The following is a 21,963-nucleotide window of genomic DNA, read 5'->3' as shown; positions in this document are numbered from 1 at the left end:
ACTTAAACCCCTCTAGAAACCCTCACCAACACACCCCAAAGGGTCTCTTAGGTGATTCTAAACCAGTCAAGTTCCATTGGAATCTCCTGTTTCAGGGACTGCTGGAAACAATAGTTGTTTTATTCTAAGCATTTATGTCTTGGCATATCTGGCTTGATACTTTTGCTGAGATATTTGAACATTGTGTCAGGCCAAAGAACCTCTGTTTTGTGTAGTTACCTGGAAGGAAACAGTGCAGCTGTCTGTCCGTGCCTCTGTCAGTTCACAGATGCCTGTACTGACTTTGACGGTCTGACCCTGAGAACTCACTTGATTAGGACATTTGCTCAATGGAATGCGGATTTTCTCCTAGAAAATGCTGGAAGTAGATACCATTTTCTCAGCATAGCACCTCAGCTAATTATAGATTTTCAGTGTGTGGTAGACTTTTCAAGACAGGCATAAAGAAATTTCTCATAGGTGGAAAGAGAACATCAAGGAGGGGGAAAAGAAGGAAAAAGAGAAGGGACTCTGGTTCTCATTTCCCTCCCAAACCAGAATATCACTGATGGTTTGGCATTTAACAGCAACTTACACACACAGTGATAGTGCTGTCTGTACTGAATTCTTTTTTCTTTCCGCTGTTAGATTTCCTAGGTATCACAAGCTCTACCATGCCTCCCTTTGTCATTTTTCTCTGATTTGCTACTACAAATAGGATTCTCTCTTTGAATTTGGTTACTGATTGTTAAAATTTGAGCTTCCCTGAGGCTCTTGAAAGCCTTTGGTTGTTCTTCCAGAATCTTGGGTGTTTGTTTGAGATCTGTGTTTCTGGCAGCAGCTTCTTTGGCATCAGCCTGGGTCAGACACCAGAAGCTGTCTCGCAGGGCCACTACATGGTCACTGTTCTTCACCTAGCATTTTCTAGGCATCCAGGTAAAGCCAGGGTTGTGGGCCAGAGGCACAAGGGCTGCAGTGTCTGTTCCTATGCATCCTCGGTCTAGGCCCAAGCAGGAATCATTTTACTCCTCAGTTTCTCAGGAATGCTGAGTGACAGGCAGAATGGGTACCAGCGCAGGAGAGGGCCAGATGGCCAGGAGTGCAGTTTCCCTGCAGTCAGTGTGATAGACAGGGTCACAGGCACTCCCAGGACCTTGTACACAGGGACAGGAGCCAGGCAGGCAAACCATGGTGGACCACTCTCATCAGGACTGGCTGCCTCTGATCCCTTAGCCCTGGACAGGCAGAGAGGAGACAGCCAGAGCCAGGGCCACTGCTCAGAAATGTGCCCTGCCCCTTCTACCTGCTTGCCCTGAGTGGCCACTTCCTGGCTCTAGAGAGTGGAGAGGGAGCAGTGGGTGGAGGGTAGCAGGGTCAGGCCAGCGGCTTTCCTGCAGAGATGCCCCTGTAGCAGAACAGCACTGTTCTGTGTAACCCAAGAAAGAGCTCAAGGTTGTGGCTTAGCAACCTGTGAGGGTTGACTCCAAGCTTAAGGGAGCAAAACACTTCATTTCACAAAGAGGCTAAGCTTCTCTCCTTAGGCAGGTGGGGTTTACTTGATAATATTAATGATTATAGCTGAGATATTTTGCATAAAATATATTTAAATTGTATGTAAATTACCTGTAGGTCACTGAGAGAAGTGAGTACCATGGGTGTCAGGGTGGAAGAAGAAATTTTTGTTGTTGTTTTTGTTTTCCGAGACAGGGTTTCTCTGTGGAACTGTCCTGACTGTCCTGAAACACACTAGGCTGGCCTTGATCATAATTTCTATAAAATAATTTTAGGGTTGTTTTTAAGTTGACTACATTTTTGGTAATCTGTCTAAGGTGCTTAAAAACGTTCTCTAGAATATTTTCCTCTCCTTCTCTACTCTCTTCCCAAAGAATAAAAACATTGTACATATTTACTCCAAAGGCAAAGTCAGGTCATAAAAACAACCCAGTCTCCCATGTTTAATGATAAAATAACGTTTTTGTTTTTCTATTTAAAGGTCAGCACGATTGTGTGGCTATAATCAACAATTTCTTCCCTCGAGAGAGGCTGGATTATTACACTAAACCCCAGGGACTGGATAAAGAGCCAAAACTGCCTCCAAAGTTGGCAGGACCACTGCACAAAGTCATCACCACGACGAACCTCCATCCAGTCAAGGTAGCCTGGTGTCTGGTGTAGCTGCTTTTCTAATTAGTGTTGCTACAATGTTCAAACTGTTCTCATGCTTTTGGGGCCTCAATCAGTGTTGCTACAATGTTTAAACTGTTCTGATGCCTTTGAGTCCTCAATCAGTGTTGCTACAATGTTTAAACTGTTCTGATGCCATTGAGTCCTCTCTGTTTAAACTGTTCTGATGCCATTGAGTCCTCTCAATCAGTGTTGCTACAATGTTTAAACTGTTCTGATGCCATTGAGTCCTCTCTGTTTAAACTGTTCTGATGCCATTGAGTCCTCTCAATCAGTGTTGCTACAATGTTTAAACTGTTCTCATGCCACAGGGTGGTCATTATCTCTAGAGGAATCCTGTAGATGAGGCGCTTACAGCGAGCTCCCTTGTCTGCTTGAGTCATTGCGGGAGTATGCTCAGTGAACGCCAGGAGCTGGTGAGGGAAAGCAAGAGAAGCAGGGCAAGAGGCCAAGAAGAGAAGCGTTAGCCTTGTTTAACTTGACCTTATCCCCAGGCATCGCTGCAGACAGCCTGACTCCAGCCCTGAGAGAGTGGGAGTTCTTTAGTATGTCATTGACCTGGACCTGTCCCCAGAGTGAAAGAACAACCTTCTGAGGAAATGAGGTGGCTCCCTTGAACGAGAGAAGTTCTCAGGAAGAAAGTGTTCTGTGCCTTAGTCCGTGCTGAGTATGGCAGGCCCGGCATGAGGCCTGGTAGCATGAATGTAGGTGACACCCCGTTGACTTGTATAGCAATATTTACCCTCAGGGGACTGCTCAGAGGCTCAACCCTTCCATTAAACATGAGCAAGTTTTCAGTGCAGGTGCTCTGTGCTGCTTTTGATGATGCTGTCAGTGGAGTTAAACCGATTGTCGCTTTGGCATCAGAGTTCAAGTTGTTCGGTATAAGTTTCAAGGGCTGTTCTCATTATTTTTCCTGCCACCCTCTACGTCTTCAGTCCTTTTTGTGTTTGTTGTTCCAAACAGGGTTTCTCTGTGCAGCCTTGGCTGTTCTGAAATTAGGCTGGCCTCAAACTCACAGACATCTGCCTGCCTCTGGCCATTGAGTGCTGAGGAGGTTAAAGGTGTGCGCCAACTGGCTTCTTTCTTCCTTTCTTTCTTTCTTTCTTACAACAGAAGCTAAGTAAGAAATCTGAAGAAGAGTCTTAGAGCTTACCTGTAAAGTCCTCTGCTCCCTCCTGGGCATTTCAGAAGTCCTTGAGAACTCCCAGGAGTTTCAGAAGCTCCTTTTCCATGGGCTTATAGGCAGCCGCCAATTGGGATAGGGGGACTCGGTTAGATGCAGAGAATGTACGTGGTTATCTGAGGCTCCAGTCAGCACACCCTGTTCCACTTTGGAGTGGAGTCCCCTGCTTTCTCTCCAGTTTTCCTACTCATTTCTTTTCTCTCTCTTTGACTTTCATACCTGTTTCTTAGCCTTCAGATCGCAGGGAGGTTCTGGAATCCTGTCTGACGTTTGCACAGCACCCACTATGTCTGCTGAATGTTCTAAAATTGTCCTATTTCCAGTTATCTTTGCAGATACATACCCGATGAGTAAATTAGAGGATTGCCTACATATGCAGGCAACATAAAAGCATCTGAGATGGTTGACATGATTGAGTCCTTATAGAGGCTTGGCACTGTGGTCCTTTCTCGAGACCCAGCCTGCTCTCCATAGGAGCATAAGTCATTCACCTGAACCTCTGTCTTTCATCTACGCCCTCTGAAAACAAAGCTTAAAAAAAAAGCACAGACTCCCCCTCCCCCAGCTTCACCTTTCCATTGCTTTTGTGCATAGAACAGCTGTGTTTGAATCTAGGTTACACGGCTGCCACAGCAATGTATTTGTTTTCAAAATGACTTGGGGAGTTGTGTGCTGATGCCCAGACAATAATGGCTATCTAGGAGAAAAACAAGATCTCTGGAAAAATCGCAAGAGTGTTGAGAAGGGCCTGGGAGGGAAGAGCAGGCAGGTGATGGTGGTCCAGCCCTTCATTGTGGATGGGCTTTTCAAAGATTGTTGACAAATTCATGAAGTGGGGGGTGGGGGACAGAGTGAGAAGAATGGGAGATGCTACCACAGGGGCGTATTCTTTGCTAGCCATTCTTGGAGATGCAGGGCGCATCTTGATTTCCGCTGAAAGGGATACACTACTTCTGTTGACAGTGTCTGGTGGAGATGTTCTTTATCTCCTTCCGCACTGCGGGGGAGAGGAAGGACACTAGTGTGAATATTTCTTTGTGGGTGGGCATGTTTCACTAATCCTGTAGCCGTTGGTCATAGTCTCCTAAGTCTTAGTTCTGCTTTGTGAAATAAATAAAGCCAAGTGTCTCAATTTTTTTAAAAAAATCACTAATATAGACTACTTTAGATTTTTTTTTGGGTTTGGTATCCCTTGAAATTTATTGCTATTACTAAGAAGAATATAGAAACCAAAATAATATTTTCTGTTTTGTTTTCCATAATGTTTTTTGAACTTTCCATGAGACCATGTACTCTTGGATTACACAGTTCTGAGAGAATTCCTCTGGGGTCTCTGCAGTATATAGGTGATTCAACCACTTTATTCCTTCAGCTACTCATGAAAACCAGCAGATAACACTGTTTTATTTGAAACACATAAAATAAGACATATAAGGAACTCACAACACAATATTTAGTAGGCAGGAAATGCTCAGAAACTGTCAGTGGGAGGGCAAAACATGATGAATTTGCTGTTTATTCCCTAAATTTTAGTTCCCGTAAAAGAGTAAAACAGACTGCTTTAGCTTTTTAAAAAGAATTTTGCTGGTAAATTTGAGTCAGTACTCCTAATTATTTTATATAAGTACACCTTATATAAAATACTGAACAATTTTAAATGATCATAATTATCAGCAGTACAAATGGTTAATTAATGAGTTCTGTTACATCACAGATTATTTTTTCTACAAATTAATTTTTAAAATATTTATGTATGTTGTATGTATATATTTGTGCCTGAAGGTATGTATATGCACTGCATGTGTGCAGAGCCCTAGGAAGTAAGAGGAGGGCACCAGATCTCTGGAACTGGAGTTACAGATGGTTGTGAGCCACCATGTGGGTCCTGGGTCCTCTGCAAGAGCAGCCAGTGCTCTTACCATGTGTGTAAGCACACCACCGATGTACCTGGTACCTGTGGACACTGGAGGACAGCATCTGAGCCACAGAAACTGGAGCTGTGTCTGCCTTTGAGCCGCTGTGTGGTACTGGGCTGCATCATGAATCTTCTGGAAGAGGAGCCAGTGTTCATAACCAGTGATATGCTCATCTCTCCAGTCCCCGCAGATGAATTTTTCATATTTGTTTTGTTAGGGAGAATAATCAGCAAATTTACTAATAAGGATTCAATTTTGCTTACTTCATGAAGTCTGATAACTTATTTTAATGTGCTGGATCTTAAGAAAATATGAGTAATGTCAAAGATAATTTCTTTTCTTTTTTTTAATATTTATTTATTATGTATACAATATTCTGTTTGTGTGTCTGCCTGCAGGCCAGAAGAGGGCATCAGATCTCATTTCAGATGGTTGTGAGCCACCATGTGGTTGCTGGGAATTGAACTCAGGACCTTTGGAAGAGCAGGCAATGCTCTTAACTGCTGAGCCATCTCTCCAGCCCCTAAAGATAATTTCTTATTGCCCTTATATCTATGTTAGATTTTCAGGAAAGTAGGTAATGGGCATTGTGTCAATTCACAGATGCTTTTTCTTCATGTCTGAAGAGAATGTCATCCTCAAACTTACTTGGCACATGTGTCGAGCTGAAACACACAGGTTAACAAGTCCTGACTACTGGATACACTGGCCAATCATGCATGTTTTCATCCTGATTGGGCCCTCAGGGGCCTGTAGGTGGTCTTCTGCAGGCTAACTGCAAGTCATAGACCCTGTGACAAGGGTCATAAAAACACTTCTGATTGCATTAAATTTGAGATTAGTTAGTCCATAAATAGGAAATGTAGGACTCACAGTGTGTAAGGCTGAATAACTTCCTGCTACTCTCCCTTTCAAAGCTCTTTCCGGGTTCCATTTTAACATAATTGCAGTATTATATCTACAATACAATGACTGGACTAATCTTAAGGAAAACTTCTGCAAAGAGATCTAGTTAAGTGGAAAGTAAAAATGCGTAATGTTTCTAGACTTCCTTCTGTAGAGGCCTGATTTTCTTGTAATTAGTAGGAGTTTGAGGACTAGGGAGCTAACTCAGTAACAGAACACTTGCTTAGCATTCAGGGAGCCGAGTTCAATTCCCAGCACCTCATCAATGGGGCATGGCAGTGCCCACCTGTAAGCCAGCACTCGGGCTGCGGAGGCAGGAGGGTCAGAAATTCAGAGTCATCCTGACATCGCGTGTTCAAGGCCAGTCTAGGAGGCAGGAAAGGAAACCTTTCAAAACCTGAAAGGAAAGAAGGGAGGGGAAAGGAAGAAAGGCAAAGGGAAGGAGAAGGGTAGGGGAGAGTGGCTATTTTCCTATGGGGATATTGAGTTTAGTGATGGCACCTGAAGTCATTGTTTGCTCCGTGACACTGTTCTGTGTGTAATGAAAGGTTGTGCACAACACTGTTACCATTTATAGAGCTTTTTTCAGACACTGCACTGTGCCCTGGGAGGCTTCCCAGCACCTCAGTATGGGTAGAGGACAGACCACATTTTAATTTTAATGTCAGGAAATCTCCTCATACTGGATCTGCTTTATAATGCAGAAGAGTAGCGATTTGCCTTCTCATCTGACTTGTGCATTCTTGTGTGTGAGTCTAAGAAGACCCTGGGCGTTTCTTCTAGATTGTGATGCTGGTGAATGAGAACCCTCTGCTGGCAGAAGCAGCCGCTCTCGGGAAATGCTACAAGGTGCTGGATCTGATCTGCGAGAAATGCATGAAGCAGAGAGACATGAACGAAGTGCTGGCTATGAAGATGCATTACATCAGCTGCATCTTCCAGAAATGCATTGGCTTCTTCAAGGAAGGGGAGAATAAGCTGGATACCCTGATCAAAAGGTACGGCTTCTACCATGCCATGGGGAATACGCTCAACACACTCCTTATAGGAAGCCTGGTGCCATGGGGAATACGCTCAACACACTCCTTATAGGAAGCCTGGTGCCATGGGTAAAGATTATATTTTAGTGGCAGCAGACACTGTTGGAGTCACGTGTTGTCTCCCAGAAACAAGGGACACTATTAGACCCAGATAGAGTTTGGTGATTTTGTTGTTTTTACTAATTGACTCTTGAGGAATCTTTCACAGTGGATCAGTGACCTGGATAAGACCACACAGCTAGAAAATGGCCCATGTGATGAGATTAAGTGTATTGTGGCGTAGGCTGCCATACTCTTCCTGTGTGTGATAACACACCTGGTAGGGCTGAGTGTGACCTTTGCCCTCTGGCCACAGGGATCTCACTAGAGTGCAGCTCTACTGAGAAGAAGGAACTGAGTCACGAGGCTCATTGAGAGTTCTTGTTCCTCCTGGGGACAGCTGACTAGGTCATAGTAGCTGGCTAGCCTGAAGACAGTGCTCAGCCCCTTGAGGCAGGTGTCACTTTTGCTTGTTAGAACTTGGAAACTTGTTCAGGCCTACTGTTGAGTTTGGATAACTTGAGTCCCTCTGCATGAGATTTGAGAAGAGCCCAACAATTAACAGGAAACCGCTAAAAGCTTTTGGGTCTTCCTAGGAGGGAATTGCTGTAATGATTCACCTTGAGCTGTTTAAACCCTGTCCTTCAGCTTGTTGAAAGGCAGAGCGTCTGATGGCTTCCCGGTGTATCAGGAAAAGCTGATCAGAGAGAGCATCAGGAAGTTCCCATATTGTGAAGCCACGCTCCTCCAGCAGCTGGTTCGAAGCATTGCTCCGGTGGAAATTGTAAGACTCCTCTTCCCTGTGTTAACCGTCCAGTAAGACCCAGCCACCGCCTGCTCTGACCCAACAACAAGTTCTCCTTACTATTTGCTTTTCTTGTTTCTGGAAACATTTAGGAGCCAAACTGGAAATAAGTTGGCAGTGTTTTTCCACATCAGAAAGTAGGTAGTTCTAAGAGAAAGAAATCGTATAGCTCTGTGAATGCTGTGCCGGGTGGATAGCCACCTGCCCAGGGCTAGAGGCTCACACACGCGCCTTGCTGGCTGCAAGAATTACTAGTGCAAACTTCCTGAGTGCACAGACTGGTCCTCTAGGGCACCACAGTTCAGGCTATCCACAGCTGGGAGAGCCAAGACAAGGCTGGCTGTGCTTGCGGACAGCAGTCGCAAAGGGCCAGATTCCGTTGTGTGACTTTAGTGCCTCGAATTAGGAATGTTCTATACTTTAAAAAAAAAACAAAAAAACAAACAAACAACCAGAACACGCTGTATATCTTTCTAGAGGTAAATTTTACTGCCATTGTCTTACATGGCTTCGTCTTTCTGTCATATTTAAGTGCTGTCTCACAAGATGCTTTATGCTTTCCCTGTCTAGAATAGTTTTCTGTTCACTGTGCCGATTCATGCTTTTACAGGCATATCAACCAAATCCTGTGTTAGCCTTTAGCCTGATGCAGTCCCAACAACATGGCTTCCTCTGTTCACTTCTCTGAACCTGCTGTATTGTCATCCTCATCCAGGCACTCCGGGTGACATGATTAAACCTGGGCAGTGGTTCATTTGTACCGCACGGCCCTGGTCCTTTTACACAGAAGCGCTCTTCTTTCTTTAGTACAGTTGGCTGTTTGCCATGTGGGCTTCTAAAAGATTGGGCAGCAAATTGTGAAGGTGAATGATTTCGGATGACCATAGCCAGCTCTGGCCAACAGTTAAATCCGTAAGGGTTTCTGTCACATACACTGAAGTAACCAAAGCTAGCAGACCAGGCACGATGGCTCAGGAATGAACTAAGGAATCCTCCCGCTCGTCCATGCTCCTCAACCACATAGGCCCCCACAGGCATGTTTGTGTGCACAGACTTGCAAGGCATCAGACATTGCCTGTGGCACACATTCCCTCCTCAGGCAGGGAGAAAGAACAGCGGTCTACCCCACGGGGAAGGTGCTCTGCACAGTCTGGGTTGCTCGCCTGTTCACTGGAATAAGGTTGTATCTTATTTCCATGCAAACTAAATTGCTCTCCGTTGGTGAGACGTTTGGAGAGTCATGTCAGAGAAGTGGCTAGCGGTGGTTGTCATGCAGAGTGCCCAGCGCTGGTAACTGAGAGAAAACAGAGCAACAAACCCAGCAGCCCCGGGTTTTCAAATAAACCCTCAGTGCCTCAGAGGGCGGCCGCGGATAACCTGAGTTCAGTCATCCTATCCAATGGTGGACGAGAAGCGCTAGCTCTGAGTTGTACCTGATCCCCATGTCTATGCCATGGCCTGCATGTGCCAGTGCACACACACACAAATGCACACATTAACATTTTTTTTTTCAAGAATAAGCTTTCTGTTTATGGAGCCAGCAAGAAGGCTCAGCAGGTAAAGGCACATGCCACCAGGCCTGAAAACTTGATTTTGATCACAGTGAGCCACTTAGTATCAGATAGATAAGGTAAAACTTGTGTTTTAAGTTCCAGGAAACTGACTCATGTTTACCATTTGTGGAGGTAGTGAAGAGCCAGTTATGTGTGGTCTGTGAAGGACAGACTGACTTCCACTGGTAGTCCTCTGACCTCCACCTGTGCAACCTTGGCACACACCCACACAATACAGACAAATTAAAAACAATTTTTTTTAAGAGTCAGAGCATATCAGCATTTCATCTTAGCCTCATGAAGCAGTAATTATGTCTTATAAAGTATGATGTTTAATGTTTTTTTTTCCCTAGTGATTTACTTAGTCAGGAAAGGTTAGTAATAAAGTTGAGTAGTATTTAATGTCATTTTGAAAGATCTCCCTTTCAAAGGTTTTTGTCCTTTAATAGTTATATATTCTGAGTTGGACCTAAGAGGCCAGGCCTGACATTTTCACTATTTGGGATTAAGCCAGGAGAGTTACAAGTTCAAGGTCTGCTTGGGCTACCGAGCAGATTTACAAGGAAGATAAGTAGCTTCATAGGATCATGTCTCCAAATAAAAAGTAAAAAGAATGCGGAGGATGTAACTCAGCGATAGAGCACCACCTGGCATGCACAAAGACTTACTCTAGTCCCTCGTCCAAGAAGCAAGTGCTCTAAAATACTTTTTGAAAGCTTACCATTTGGTTTCCCAGATGGCTACCATCTATGGGTTTTGTGGTGCTGCAAGTTCCTACACCTCTAAGGTAACACCAGCTCCTTGCTGTAATGTGAAGGTTGCAGACTGGTGGACATGACAGCCACTGTTGCTTCTGCCAGTTCTGGTGTCTGGGTCCCTGATACACAGGTTTTGGTTCCCTCTGTGTGAGACTCTGGCTTCTCCTGATAGACCTCAACAGGAAGTGTGACACATGGCTTTCTCTAGGGAATCTCAGTGGAGCATTGTAGCAAGTTATATGGTGGAGGGTTTGCCTTGTCTATCAAGTTTTTAAACTCTTGTTTTTACTCTAATGTTTTTACTCTAAAGAGTAGCATTGCCATTTTTGGTGTCAGCATCAGCATGCCCAAAGGTAGATTACAGCCCGTGTTTGGTAAGGTTTGTTCTTTCTGGTCTGTTGTGGGAGGTCCTCCCACTATAGGCTGGAGGAGTGGGAGGACCTCCCGTAACACTGGTCCTTCTCTAGGTAGGGATAGTTTACATGCTTCGCTGTGCTCTAGCAGTAGGTCACATGCACAGCCGTGCTCTCGCAGTAGATCACATGCACAGCCGTGCTCTAGCAGTAGATCACATATACAGCTGTGCTCTCGCAGTAGGTCACATGCACAGCTGTGCTCTCACAGTAGATCACATGCACAGCTGTGCTCTCACAGTAGATCACATGCACAGCTGTGCTCTCACAGTAGATCACATGCACAGCTGTGCTCTAGCAGTAGATCACATGTACAGCTGAACTCTAGCAGTAGATCACGTGTACAGCTGTGTTCTCGCAGATCACATGCACAGCTGTGCTCTAGCAGTAGATCACATGTACAGCTGTGTTCTCGCAAATCACATGCACAGCTGTGCTCTAGCAGTAGATCACATGCCCAGCCATGCTCTAGCAGTAGGTCACATGCACAGCCATGCTCTAGCAGTAGATCACATGCATAGCCGTGCTCTCGCAGTAGATCACATGCACAGCCGTGCTCTAGCAGTAGATCACATGCACAGCTGTGCTCTAGCAGTAGGTCACATGCCCAGCCATGCTCTAGCAGTAGATCACATGCACAGCCATGCTCTAGCAGTAGGTCTCATGCATGCCTGTACTATTAACAAAATGTCCTGCGTTTGACCCTCAGTTTCAGCTGGAAGAGTGTGAGTGCTGAGTGGCTCCCACAGGCTCTTATCTTAATGATGAGCCTGTCTCAGGCAATTTTGTAAAGAGATACTTGAACATTAATGTCATGGTGGTAATGTCCATCGAATGTACGATTCTCTATTCATTGGTAGACGAGAACTACCTTCTGATATAAAGCTCCTTCTGCATATCTTCTGTGCGTGTGCTGCCACACTGGGAGGACTTTACTTATGAAGCAAAATTACACAGATTTTTAAAGATTTGGTATAATATTAAGCTCAGTATTTGACATTTTTGGTATATCTCGGTAGTACCTGGGGAATTTTAACAATGCAGGCTTTTGGACTACACTCTAGAGAGTGTGCACTAAGTGGTTGGACCTCCATTTTTAATAAGGGTGGTGCATGTCAATATTTGAGGACAATGGCTGTGCACCTTCATTCCTGATGAAGTATAAAATTAGCTTAGGCTCATTTTGCCTAAAATTTCCTTACCACTTCATTTATTTCAAAAGAGAATCCTCAGCCCTTCTGCATGGTAAGATGTTTTGATTCAGGACTTGACAGTGTGAAAAGCAGCCTTTAAAAATGCTTCTTGAATTTTCTGAATATTTTTAGGCTGTCTTCAGTGTTCAGGGAAGTATGAGACATTGTTCTCATACTTTGACACTTGGTAAAGAGCCATTATGACAGTTGGTAAGATAATAGAAAAACACATTCTCATGAGGAAGTGGTAAAGACTCAGTGAAATTACCGAAAGTAGCAAAGTTTTGCTTGAGAACAAATGTGCAACATTTAAGAATCCAGGACAGTGAACAGGTAGAAGGTAAGATCAGTTAGAATATCCTGTTATTTTTGCTTACCTTTGTTTCAGGTAGATAAATATTTTCCCTTTTCATTTTCTCTATACGTTTAAAAAAAATTTTACAACCTTTTTTTTAAGGAGTCACATAACATGAGATTTCACATTTTAAAAACTTCTTGATGCAGTTCTTTGGGTGTTTATTAAAGAGGGTAGAATATTTGAAAGTATATTAAAATGATTTAGGCATTGAGATAGACGGTAATGAGGGCTCTGTGTTTGTTCCATAGGGTATGAATATTTACTTGATGTCAATTCTCAGAAAACGAAAATCTGCAAGTTCATTGTCCTGTTCCTGAAGTTAGCATGAGTTATTGAATAATACTAATTGGCAATGATTGTATTCTAGAAGAGAGACACTTTTTCCCTCTCATTTATGGAGATCAGGCCTTGCATGTTATGTAATTTGTATAGAAGAAGGTACATCCAAAAGACTGATTCTTCATCACAGAGTCTGTGTCATGAGCATTAGTGGTTTCTTCCCCCTACTGTTTCTAGTCAATACCATGTGTCAGTGTTCTGTGGTCTTCCACAGGTATTTCAGTGGATATTCTCTCTTCTTCACACTCCTAGGGTTCTGACCCCACTGCGTTCTCTGTGCTTACCCAAGCCATCACAGGACAAGTGGGTTTTGTGGATGTTGAATTCTGCACCACTTGTGGAGAAAAAGGAGCCAGTAAAAGATGCTCAGTTTGCAAAATGGTAAGAGCGAAATTCTTCTAAACCCATTGATGCGTAGGGAAGATTGCTCCAAGCTGACAACTGAATTCTAGCATCACATAAGTGTAGTAGTTGAAATTAGTCTTATAATAAATTCTAGGAAGTAAACATATTAAACAGCAGCTCAGCAAGAGAACTTCCTGTGTGCCCCAGTTTCTACTACCACATAGAAAAAAAGAGATGAAAGGATAACGGAAAGAAATCAGATCAGAGAGCACCAGTACATGGGTTGGTGTGGCTAGGAAAAGCCAGACTGGGACAGTTCACAAGTGACATTTCATGTTGAACTTCTCAGTCTTCATTCATCTTGTCCTTTTAAACTAGCGCTTTTTAACTGCCAACAAATGGCAATTCTTAAGAACTCTACTTTCCCGCTTTCTAGAGTTATCTCTATAAAGTATGTGTCTGATTAGGTTCTTCTCTCATCCTGACCCAGTACACATGAACATGCCTGGTATACTCACTAAATCCCGCAGGTGACATTAATCTGTTGATTTCAAGATTGAAACTTTTCAACCGATTTTGAGACATCAGCATCTACCAGATGCTTCTCCAGATTTACGTGCTTAAATTACTTCCTAAAGCCTCTTTCCTCCTGTGTGAAATAGGACTCAGAGCCAGTGCACATAGAAAAGCCCTCCAAAAGCAAAGTTTAAGTTCATAGTCACACTTCTCATGGCAGGCTGCCTTCAGCTGGGGCAGTTTGGAACCTGAACATGTTCTCAGGACTGTGCTGGAAGATGAAGTAAACAACAAGAAATGCAAAGGGATTCTTTGGAGCTTTTCAGTTTTGTAAACGGAGGCAGCTCATTCATTTTCCAGTCACCTGTACCCAAATACTCACACAGAAACTATATTAATTACAACATTGTTTGGCCAAAGGCCTAGGCATATTGCTATCTAGCTCTTACATCTTAAATGAACCCATTTCTATTAATGTATATATCACCATGAGGCTGTGGCATATGGGTTAGGTTCTGGCATCTGTCTCCTTTGGCAGCTACATGACGTCTCCTTGACTCTGCCTATTCTCTCTATAAATCTCTGTTTAGATTTCCCTCCTGGCTTTACTCTGTTAAGCCATTGGCCAAAACAGTTTTATTCATCGACCAATAAAAGCAGCACATATACAAAAGGATATCCCACAAATATTGAAACTATAATTCTTGATTGATGCCTGTTTTGTTGTATGTAATTTTACTATGTTAAAGTTAAAACCTTCCTTTCTAATTAGAAAGAAAAGCTCCATAACAGGATGTCCCCATAAAGCCAGAGCCATTTGTGCCACCAGCACAAATCAGGAAGCCAGCTCTTAAAGAAGCTATGCAGTTTTTGCTGCTAATGCTGTCAGGAAGCCTTCTCTTAAAGGAACTATGCCTTTTCTTGCCTCTAGCAAATAGAGTCTACCCGAGAAAATGCTGCTGCCAAGAAGGTGTGCTTAACTCTGTTCTTTTGTGTCTAGAGTTCCTTCCCAAGCTCTCTCAGGTTTTATGTGGTTGTAGTTGACCCATATTGGCTCCATTATGTAAATGGAGGCTGCTTGTTTGTTTCCTAGCTGCCCAGACCCGAATAATCACACGGAAATTATATTAATTACAACATTGTTTGATCAATGGCCTAGGTGTATTTTTGGCTAGATCTTACATCTTAAATTAACTAATTTCTATTAATCTGTGTATCACCATTAGATATATAAACTACCACTAAGTTTCTAGCATTTCTCCTTCAGCAGCTACATAGTGTCCCCTGGACTCTGCCTACTCTGTCTCTATCTCTGTTCAGATTTCCCTCCTGGCTTTACTTTGCTAAGACATTGGTCAAAACAGCTTTATTCATCAACCAATAAAAGCAACACATATACAGAAGGATATCCCACACCACAGTTTTGTTTTCTCTTGAGTCCATGCTCAAATTCCTAACTCTCCTGTGTCTATCTCCCAAATGCTGGAGTCCAAGGTTCTTAATATGCCAGTTACCAAATCTTCTGTAGCCTCTTAGACCAATACACAGTTGGATTATGTACAACCAGACATCATATCATAGTTTTTTTATGTATGGGAAACAGGATTTTTATAGAATATTTCGTGGCTTGATGTTTGTTGAGGAACCATGCGATTCCAAGTCTTAAAATGAAAACCAACTTGTAATGGATTTCAGGTAATATATTGTGACCAGACCTGCCAGAAAACACACTGGTTCGCACATAAGAAGATGTGTAAGAGTCTGAAAGACATTTATGAGAAGCAACAGTCTGAAGCTGCCAAGCATAAGAGGCAGGAGGAAAAGAGTACGTACCAATCCAGAACTTGTGCTGTCCCTTCGTGAGGGACAGGAAGGCTCGGTGTCACTGACTCTGCATGCAGAGGAACTGTCCCTCCTTTGGGAGTGGCCAGCTTTGGGACACTGCACGGAACACAGTCACCTGAGACAACATGACATTCCAATGATGTGGTTACACCACATTTGACTGCCCTGGAGTGGTCTTCACGGGTCACTCGTGGAGGGCAACCAGACACACGACATTCTAACGATGTGGTTACACATTTGACTGCCCTGGAGTGGTGGGAATCTTCATGGGTCCTCGTGGAGGGTTTTTTGGGTTATTGAATAGGCCTTGAATGTCCCCCGATGGCTACCATAATACTTTAAAGTTAGAAGCCTGTACTCTTTTAATTACAGTTCATTATGAATGAAATTATAGTTCATTTGTAAATTATAACCAAATCTTAGATCTGGTGTGCACACTCCACTCTGCAAGCATGAGAGCAATGTATTATCCATTTTCCCTTCTTCTCATAGAGATGAGGAACTGCTTTTTCTCTGTAGCTCTGGCTTGCTTCTACAGTGATTCTCATATTCCAGGGACTTTCCCCATCTTGGGAATATATCCTGCTTTTTTGGAAGTGTGTATAGCTGGAAAGCATTGGCTCTGTACAATCATCTCACTGTCCTTAGCTGCTTTCATCTCAACTCATAAAATGTGGCTCTTCTAACATTTGGTGTAATTGAATGGTTTGCACACACAAAGTTTTTTTGTTTGCTTGGTTTTTGTTCTTTTTTTTTTTTTTTGGTTTTTCGAGACAGGGTTTCTCTTTGAAGCCTGACCTGGAACTAGCTTTTGTAGACCAGGTTGGCCTTGAACTCACAGAGATCTGCCTGTCTCTGCATTCCAAGTGTTGGGTTTAAAGGCACGTGCCCCCCATTGCCTGGCACAGAGTTATTTTTTAAAATGAAACATTTGCCACTAAGTCTTCCTATTTTGGACTAGTCTTCCCATTTTGCCTTCTTTGCTGTAGATCAAACTTTTTTTTTGTTAATTTTTCAAGACAGGATTTCTCTGTGTAACTGTGGGCTGTTGTGGAACTTGCTCTGTTGATCAGTTTGGCCTTGAACTCACAGAGATCCACCTGTCTCTGCTGGGATTAAAGGTGTGCACTACAACTCAGCAGACTAAACATTTTTAATCCAGAAGATGGGTAGGCTTTTATCAATAAAAATTAGCTAAGTCTGTTACCTTCTCAAGGACATCAAGTTAATTAAATGCAGATTTTGTCAGCCCCAAACAATTCCAGTGCAGAGTTCTGGCCTTAGAGCCTCAGGCTTCTGTGAAGCTTGGAGTAAGTACCCAACCCCTCTTCTCAGGGTCACTACTGATAGGGACGATAGTGACAATTTGAATGAAGTGAGTGATGTCTGTCCCGTGTAGAGACTGTGATTAATACTGTAACATCACCAGACTGTCTGGCACACAATAGCAACAATATTCATTTTTCATTTTCTTAGAGGGAAAGCTCGATGCCAACTCTAACCATGTTACTGAAGATCAGCCAGAGGCTGAAGCGGGCATCTCCCAGGAAAATTCCACTCCTGACGATTCTGCGGAAGGAGCGAGAGAACCCGGAGAAGAAGCTGGACTGGCCCACGCACAGGATGCTCCTGCAGGGCCCCAGCTGTCGGAGGAGTAAGCACAGTCGACAGTGGCCAGTGGGCTGTCTTCATCCCAGCAGATTCCTGCAGAACTCATATGTGTCTTCATTGGCTGTGACGCTGCACGGCTCAGTGCCAGGACTACGCATCCCTAGAATAGAGGCTTTCAAGCAAAGCTGCCTCCCACCTTTGAATTCATGCTCATTTCTGTTCTATAGATGAACAGGCATTTCTACGGAAATTATTTTCTTTTAAAATACACACACACACACACACAAAAAAAAAAAAAACAAAAACCATGTCCATTCCTCTTCTGGCTCCCCAGTGATTGTTCGCAAAGGAAAACAAATCCCCTTAAAGGAGAAATCTGGGTTCTAGAATACAAGTTAAAAAAACAGGGACGATGTGAAAGAAAAGTGATGTTTAGGGAGAGAGAAATCACGGGCACAGAAGTGGGCTGTCAGAAAAAGCAAAACTTACCTGTGAATTAAGTGTATCTGAGTAGATTTTATTGTCCTGAAGTTGGACGCACAGAGCTGTAATGAGGAACACTCTGTTCAAAGAGCTTCACTGTAATGCAGCCTGCTGTAGTTCAGATAGAAAATACCAAGAGCGCTCTGAACCCCATGTTCTCTGCAGCAATAATCTCTATAGGATTTGAGCATTCAGAAGGGTGTGTTAGCACTGGGTAGTCACTGTACAAGCGCTTCCTGTAAAACCACACTCTTATCCAAAAGGCCAACCTTTATCTTCCTGTCAACTCCCATGAGCCTCATCCCACCCACAGACTGGGACGTATAGCTGTCATTTTAAAGGTGTCCTGTTGTGTATTTTAATGTATGTGGCATGTAAGCAAGGCTGGAGTGTCCTGTCTGATGAAGGTGCTCCCTTTCAGTTTCCTGTTGGTTTAAAATAAATCTACCCACATACACGCTTCCTCTTGTTTCAGAATTTGTGCCAAGGGGCCGAATGTTAGAGAAACTAGCAAAATCTGAAGGAATGACGGCAAGGTTATGTAGTGTAAAACAACTGATTCTTCCCTCACTCAGCTGGTCAGATTCCTGCATCCCGTTGATTCTAATCTCCCTTCCTCCCATTTTAATTCCAGCCCAGCACACTTGTCCTTCCACATGCTACGATCATTGTTCAGGGATGACTCCATGTGAGTAAACTCTGTTAGAAAGTTAACTATCCTGTTTAAGCTTGTCAGTTGTAACAAGCTTCCCTTGCAAAATGAAGCCATGCATCAGCATGCCTCGTCTGTGCAGTGATAAACACTTCAGGTTGTGAGCGAACACACCATCCAGGGCCCTCTGTAGGTTACAGTGCTCTGAGCATTATGATTTGGAATGCATGCTCACGCCATCTTCCTCATCCCTTCCTAAGGGGGCTGTCAGCTGCACACTGTGCTAGGCCCTGGCAACCTGCCTAAGAACCCTGGAATCCATGCACTGACACTTGGTGAGCTCTCTGGGTGTTCTTTTTTGCTTCATGTATCCCAGAATTAAGGGATGAAGAGGCCTACAACACGGAAACACTCAGAGTACCGACCCCAAAAATCCCTGGTATAAAAGACAGTTGTGGCTAAAGGCTGGGCCATATGATGAGACAGGTCTAGCTAAGGATATTTGCTTCCCTAGGAGTTAGTTTCTTCTAACTAAGGGACCTAGGATAAAGCCAAATGCTACTGTTCTACTGAAGGAACTTAATAATAAAATGACTCCTAATGGCATTCTGCTGTCCTCACAGATCAGTGCCCTGCTCAGTCAGCATCAGAAAAACCTGTAGTAGGCATTTTCTCTGGGTCACCAACCAGCTCCCAAATAAAGACATGGAGACTTATTATTAATTATGAATGCTCAGCCTTAGCTTTGACTTATTTCTAGCCAATTTTTCTTAAACTTAAATCAAGCCATTTCTATTAATCTAAGTGCTGTCCTGAGACTCATTTACCTCAGCTGTATACCATCCGTCCTGCCGTCCTGCTTCCTCTGTAGTCGGCTGGCTGGTCCCTGGCTGAGTGGCTGGCTCTCTTGCTCTGTGCCCATCAGCCCTGCCTAGCTTTCCTCTGCCCAGCTACTGGCAAGGAAACAAGGCCTTCTAAACACTACAGGACCAGTGCACATATGAAAAAAAAACCAAACCATTTTCTTCAACCAAGTGAGGCATGCTTCAATTTGTCAGTTTAAGAACTAAAGTGAATTTACCATTCTTTTCTGTCACTGTTGCAAGGGTTTATGTGATGCATTTTTAATACAGTTATACCACATAGTCTATCCTTACAAAGGAATACACCTTACATTCTGTTGCAGGTATAGACCTTTTTATTTTATCCTATCTTTCAGTGCTTAATCTAGAGATTGCAATATCTTGTCCATCACTTGCGAGAGTAATTTTTAAAATACTGCGTATACCACTTACAGGTCTCCTTAAGCCCAGTCCTGACTGCACCATTTTCACCGAAATGGATTCTTCACATACACCCCCTCACCCCCCACATACTGCCTATATTGTTACTTGGAGGTTTGGCTGGGACCCAGCTCCTGATGAGCAGCTTCTGTCAGTTCCTTAGGTCTTCAGTGTGAGGACGGCACAATAGAATACCCAGAACTGTTTGGAGAGCAGTACTGGGTCTCTGCCGTGTTCCCGTGACCTTGCTAAAGAGCCTGTGGAAAGTACTGTGAGCCTTTTCTTGGAGGGTCAGGGCACATGAGCTTCTCCAGAAGACTGGGTGTCCTAACACAGGGACTCCCCCAAAGTCAGTGATCAGGGAAAGAGGGAGAGAACACACTGATGCCGAGTACCAAACAACCGTTCCTGCCACGACACCAAGGACTGTCACTGCTCAAATCGTTTCTTCTGGTCCTAGCCGACCTTTTCATCAGAACCACACCTGAATGTTCAGACTCAGGCCAGGAACACGGGACACGAACAGGTTCATTATCATAGCGGTCATGTCTACCCCTCTGTGAGTTCAGTCCATATTTCCATGTGTCCGTATTCTCTGAGGATGAGCAGGGTTAGGAGAAATGTCACCACATTTTAAAAGCTGACAGAGCTCTTAAGTCACAGAAGACAGCAATGGGCTTGAGATGAAGTGTTAATTTTTGTCACTTGGCACCAGGCAATTGGTAAAGGCCATCGAGTTTCTTTATTCCCTAGCACTGGACTTCTGGTGAGGCCAAGCCAACAATCATTAGCCCCACACCCAGAACTGGCCAGTGTCCCAGAGATGTGCAGACGGCACGGATAACTGAACTGTGGTGTGGTCACGTGGTGGACTGCTGGACGGCAGTGAAGACTGCAGAGCCATCGCTATGGCAGCAACAGAGCTGCCTCAGAACAGCAAGTGCCAGAAGCCACACCCGACGTGTTCATTCTTTGTGATTGCATGTATATGGCTCGCTCTTGATTGCACAATCAAGTTTCACCATGAAACTCACTCCTTAGAGGTCAGGATGGTGGTTTGTGCGGAAGGGTATACAGCACCTGCTAACACAAAGAAGGGGCATTTAGAGAGTTGGTAATGTTTTATTGCTTGATCAATAGTGCCAGTTGCATGACCTTGACTGTCTTAGAGACTGTGTTGAGCTTTACACTAAGAGTTTTCTTTATTCATGAGTAAACATTTACAATAAGAAGTCTATAGTGCAGGAATCGTTTTCCCATCACCGATGGCTCTATTTATAAACATCAGGTGAGTGTTGCTCTAAGTCATGGATGTTTTAACATTCTGCTGAGCAGGCAGCATGAGGAGTTTGGAAAGTTATCTCAGGGATATTATCATCATCTTGGCTGAGTCCATCTTTTTCGTTTCTCCATACTCTTCCTCTCGTGTGGGAACCGTGTCCCAGTTCATGGAAGTGATGGCCATCAAAGACCTCTTCATGGATCTTACAAACACAGCGTCTTCTGGGTCATCAAACACAGTCCTACAAAGGTAGCAATTAGATCAAGAGTAAGTAGGTCTGACCAACATGATTCTGTGTGTGACTGTGTGTATTGAGGGTGGCATCCAGGGCCCTAGGCATCTTACAGAAGTACTTTGTCTGGAGCACACCTAAAGCCCTGAAGCTGTTATTTAAATGAATAATTGCCTATATCCCCACCGACATCATGGACTTTACTCCCTTGACTTTCAGGCCAAGTGGCACAATTTTTATTGTGCACATGGTTCATTTTTAAAGTGGAGTGTCTGGATATATATTTCAGGATCTATTATAAAAGTCTCACATAACCATGTTTTCATAGTGGGAAAACTGTCAAATAGCAACCTGGAAATGTTTTTTGGTATCATGCATATTAATATTGTAAACATTTTCTTTTGAAGTTACTTCCCCACATATTTTGTAGATGATGAGAACTTTTTTTGAACATAGAACCCTCCCCCCAAAAAGCCAGTCCTACATAGAAAAGTAATGAGTTTTAGATCTATTAGTATTCATGAATTTGAAATGTCCTCTGCAGAATTAATGAGCTATTTGCTTTAGGAAATGCAAATTCTAGTGAATGTAAAATGTTAATCTATATGATAATTGCTGTTACTGAGCATATTTAGAGGCAAAGCAAACAATCCAAGTTCCTCATTTGCAATAGCTAATAGTTCTCAACAAATTTTAAAATTTTATACATATAATCACCTACTCACTTGAAGTTATAATGATCACATTAAAAGCCTGTACATGTCAGATTGAACACATAGCTGGAACTCACCTGCCAAAGAAAAACAACCATTTCCCCTCCTACTGGAATCGATGTTAGAAGATAGGGATAACTTAGAAATGAGACAATTATGAAATAGTCTGACAATAAAAGCAAACATAAAAAATTTTTAAAAGTAGTACTTACTTGTCAACATTATCCCCAAATGCAAAATCTAAAAATAAAATTCTAAATTAGTATTTTTCAAACATTTGGTCAGCACTCAAAAGTAATGAGACACTGTTAGATGTCTTTTCAAGTAAACTG

The 21,963-nt window shown here is 43.2% G+C and overlaps 2 protein-coding genes across 2 annotated transcripts in view; one reads left to right on the top strand and one right to left on the bottom strand.

The window, feature by feature from the left end:
* Positions 1-17,931, top strand: part of Ankmy2 (ankyrin repeat and MYND domain containing 2) — a 45,591-nt gene extending 27,660 nt beyond the window's left edge. Inside the window, exons 5-10 of the mRNA XM_041658640.1 lie at positions 1,973-2,133; positions 6,955-7,169; positions 7,899-8,034; positions 12,922-13,050; positions 15,226-15,355; positions 16,852-17,931. Of these exons, the coding sequence (XP_041514574.1) occupies positions 1,973-2,133; positions 6,955-7,169; positions 7,899-8,034; positions 12,922-13,050; positions 15,226-15,355; positions 16,852-17,033 (953 nt within the window). The 3' untranslated portion in view covers positions 17,034-17,931. The remainder of the gene's footprint in view (positions 1-1,972; positions 2,134-6,954; positions 7,170-7,898; positions 8,035-12,921; positions 13,051-15,225; positions 15,356-16,851) is intronic.
* A 2,830-nt stretch (positions 17,932-20,761) lies between these two features.
* The window catches only part of Lrrc72 (leucine rich repeat containing 72), a 46,242-nt gene continuing 45,040 nt past the window's right edge, over positions 20,762-21,963 (bottom strand). Inside the window, exons 9-10 of the mRNA XM_041658013.1 lie at positions 21,844-21,871; positions 20,762-20,927 (exon numbers count right to left, since the gene is read on the bottom strand). Of these exons, the coding sequence (XP_041513947.1) occupies positions 20,762-20,927; positions 21,844-21,871 (194 nt within the window). The remainder of the gene's footprint in view (positions 20,928-21,843; positions 21,872-21,963) is intronic.

This window comes from Microtus oregoni, unplaced genomic scaffold, assembly GCF_018167655.1.
Source record: "Microtus oregoni isolate MIOR12 unplaced genomic scaffold, Mior012 000009F_ref0000495, whole genome shotgun sequence".
Lineage (NCBI taxonomy): Eukaryota > Metazoa > Chordata > Mammalia > Rodentia > Cricetidae > Microtus > Microtus oregoni.
Note: the sequence above shows the minus strand (reverse complement) of the source record. Positions and strands in the feature narration are given on the sequence as shown.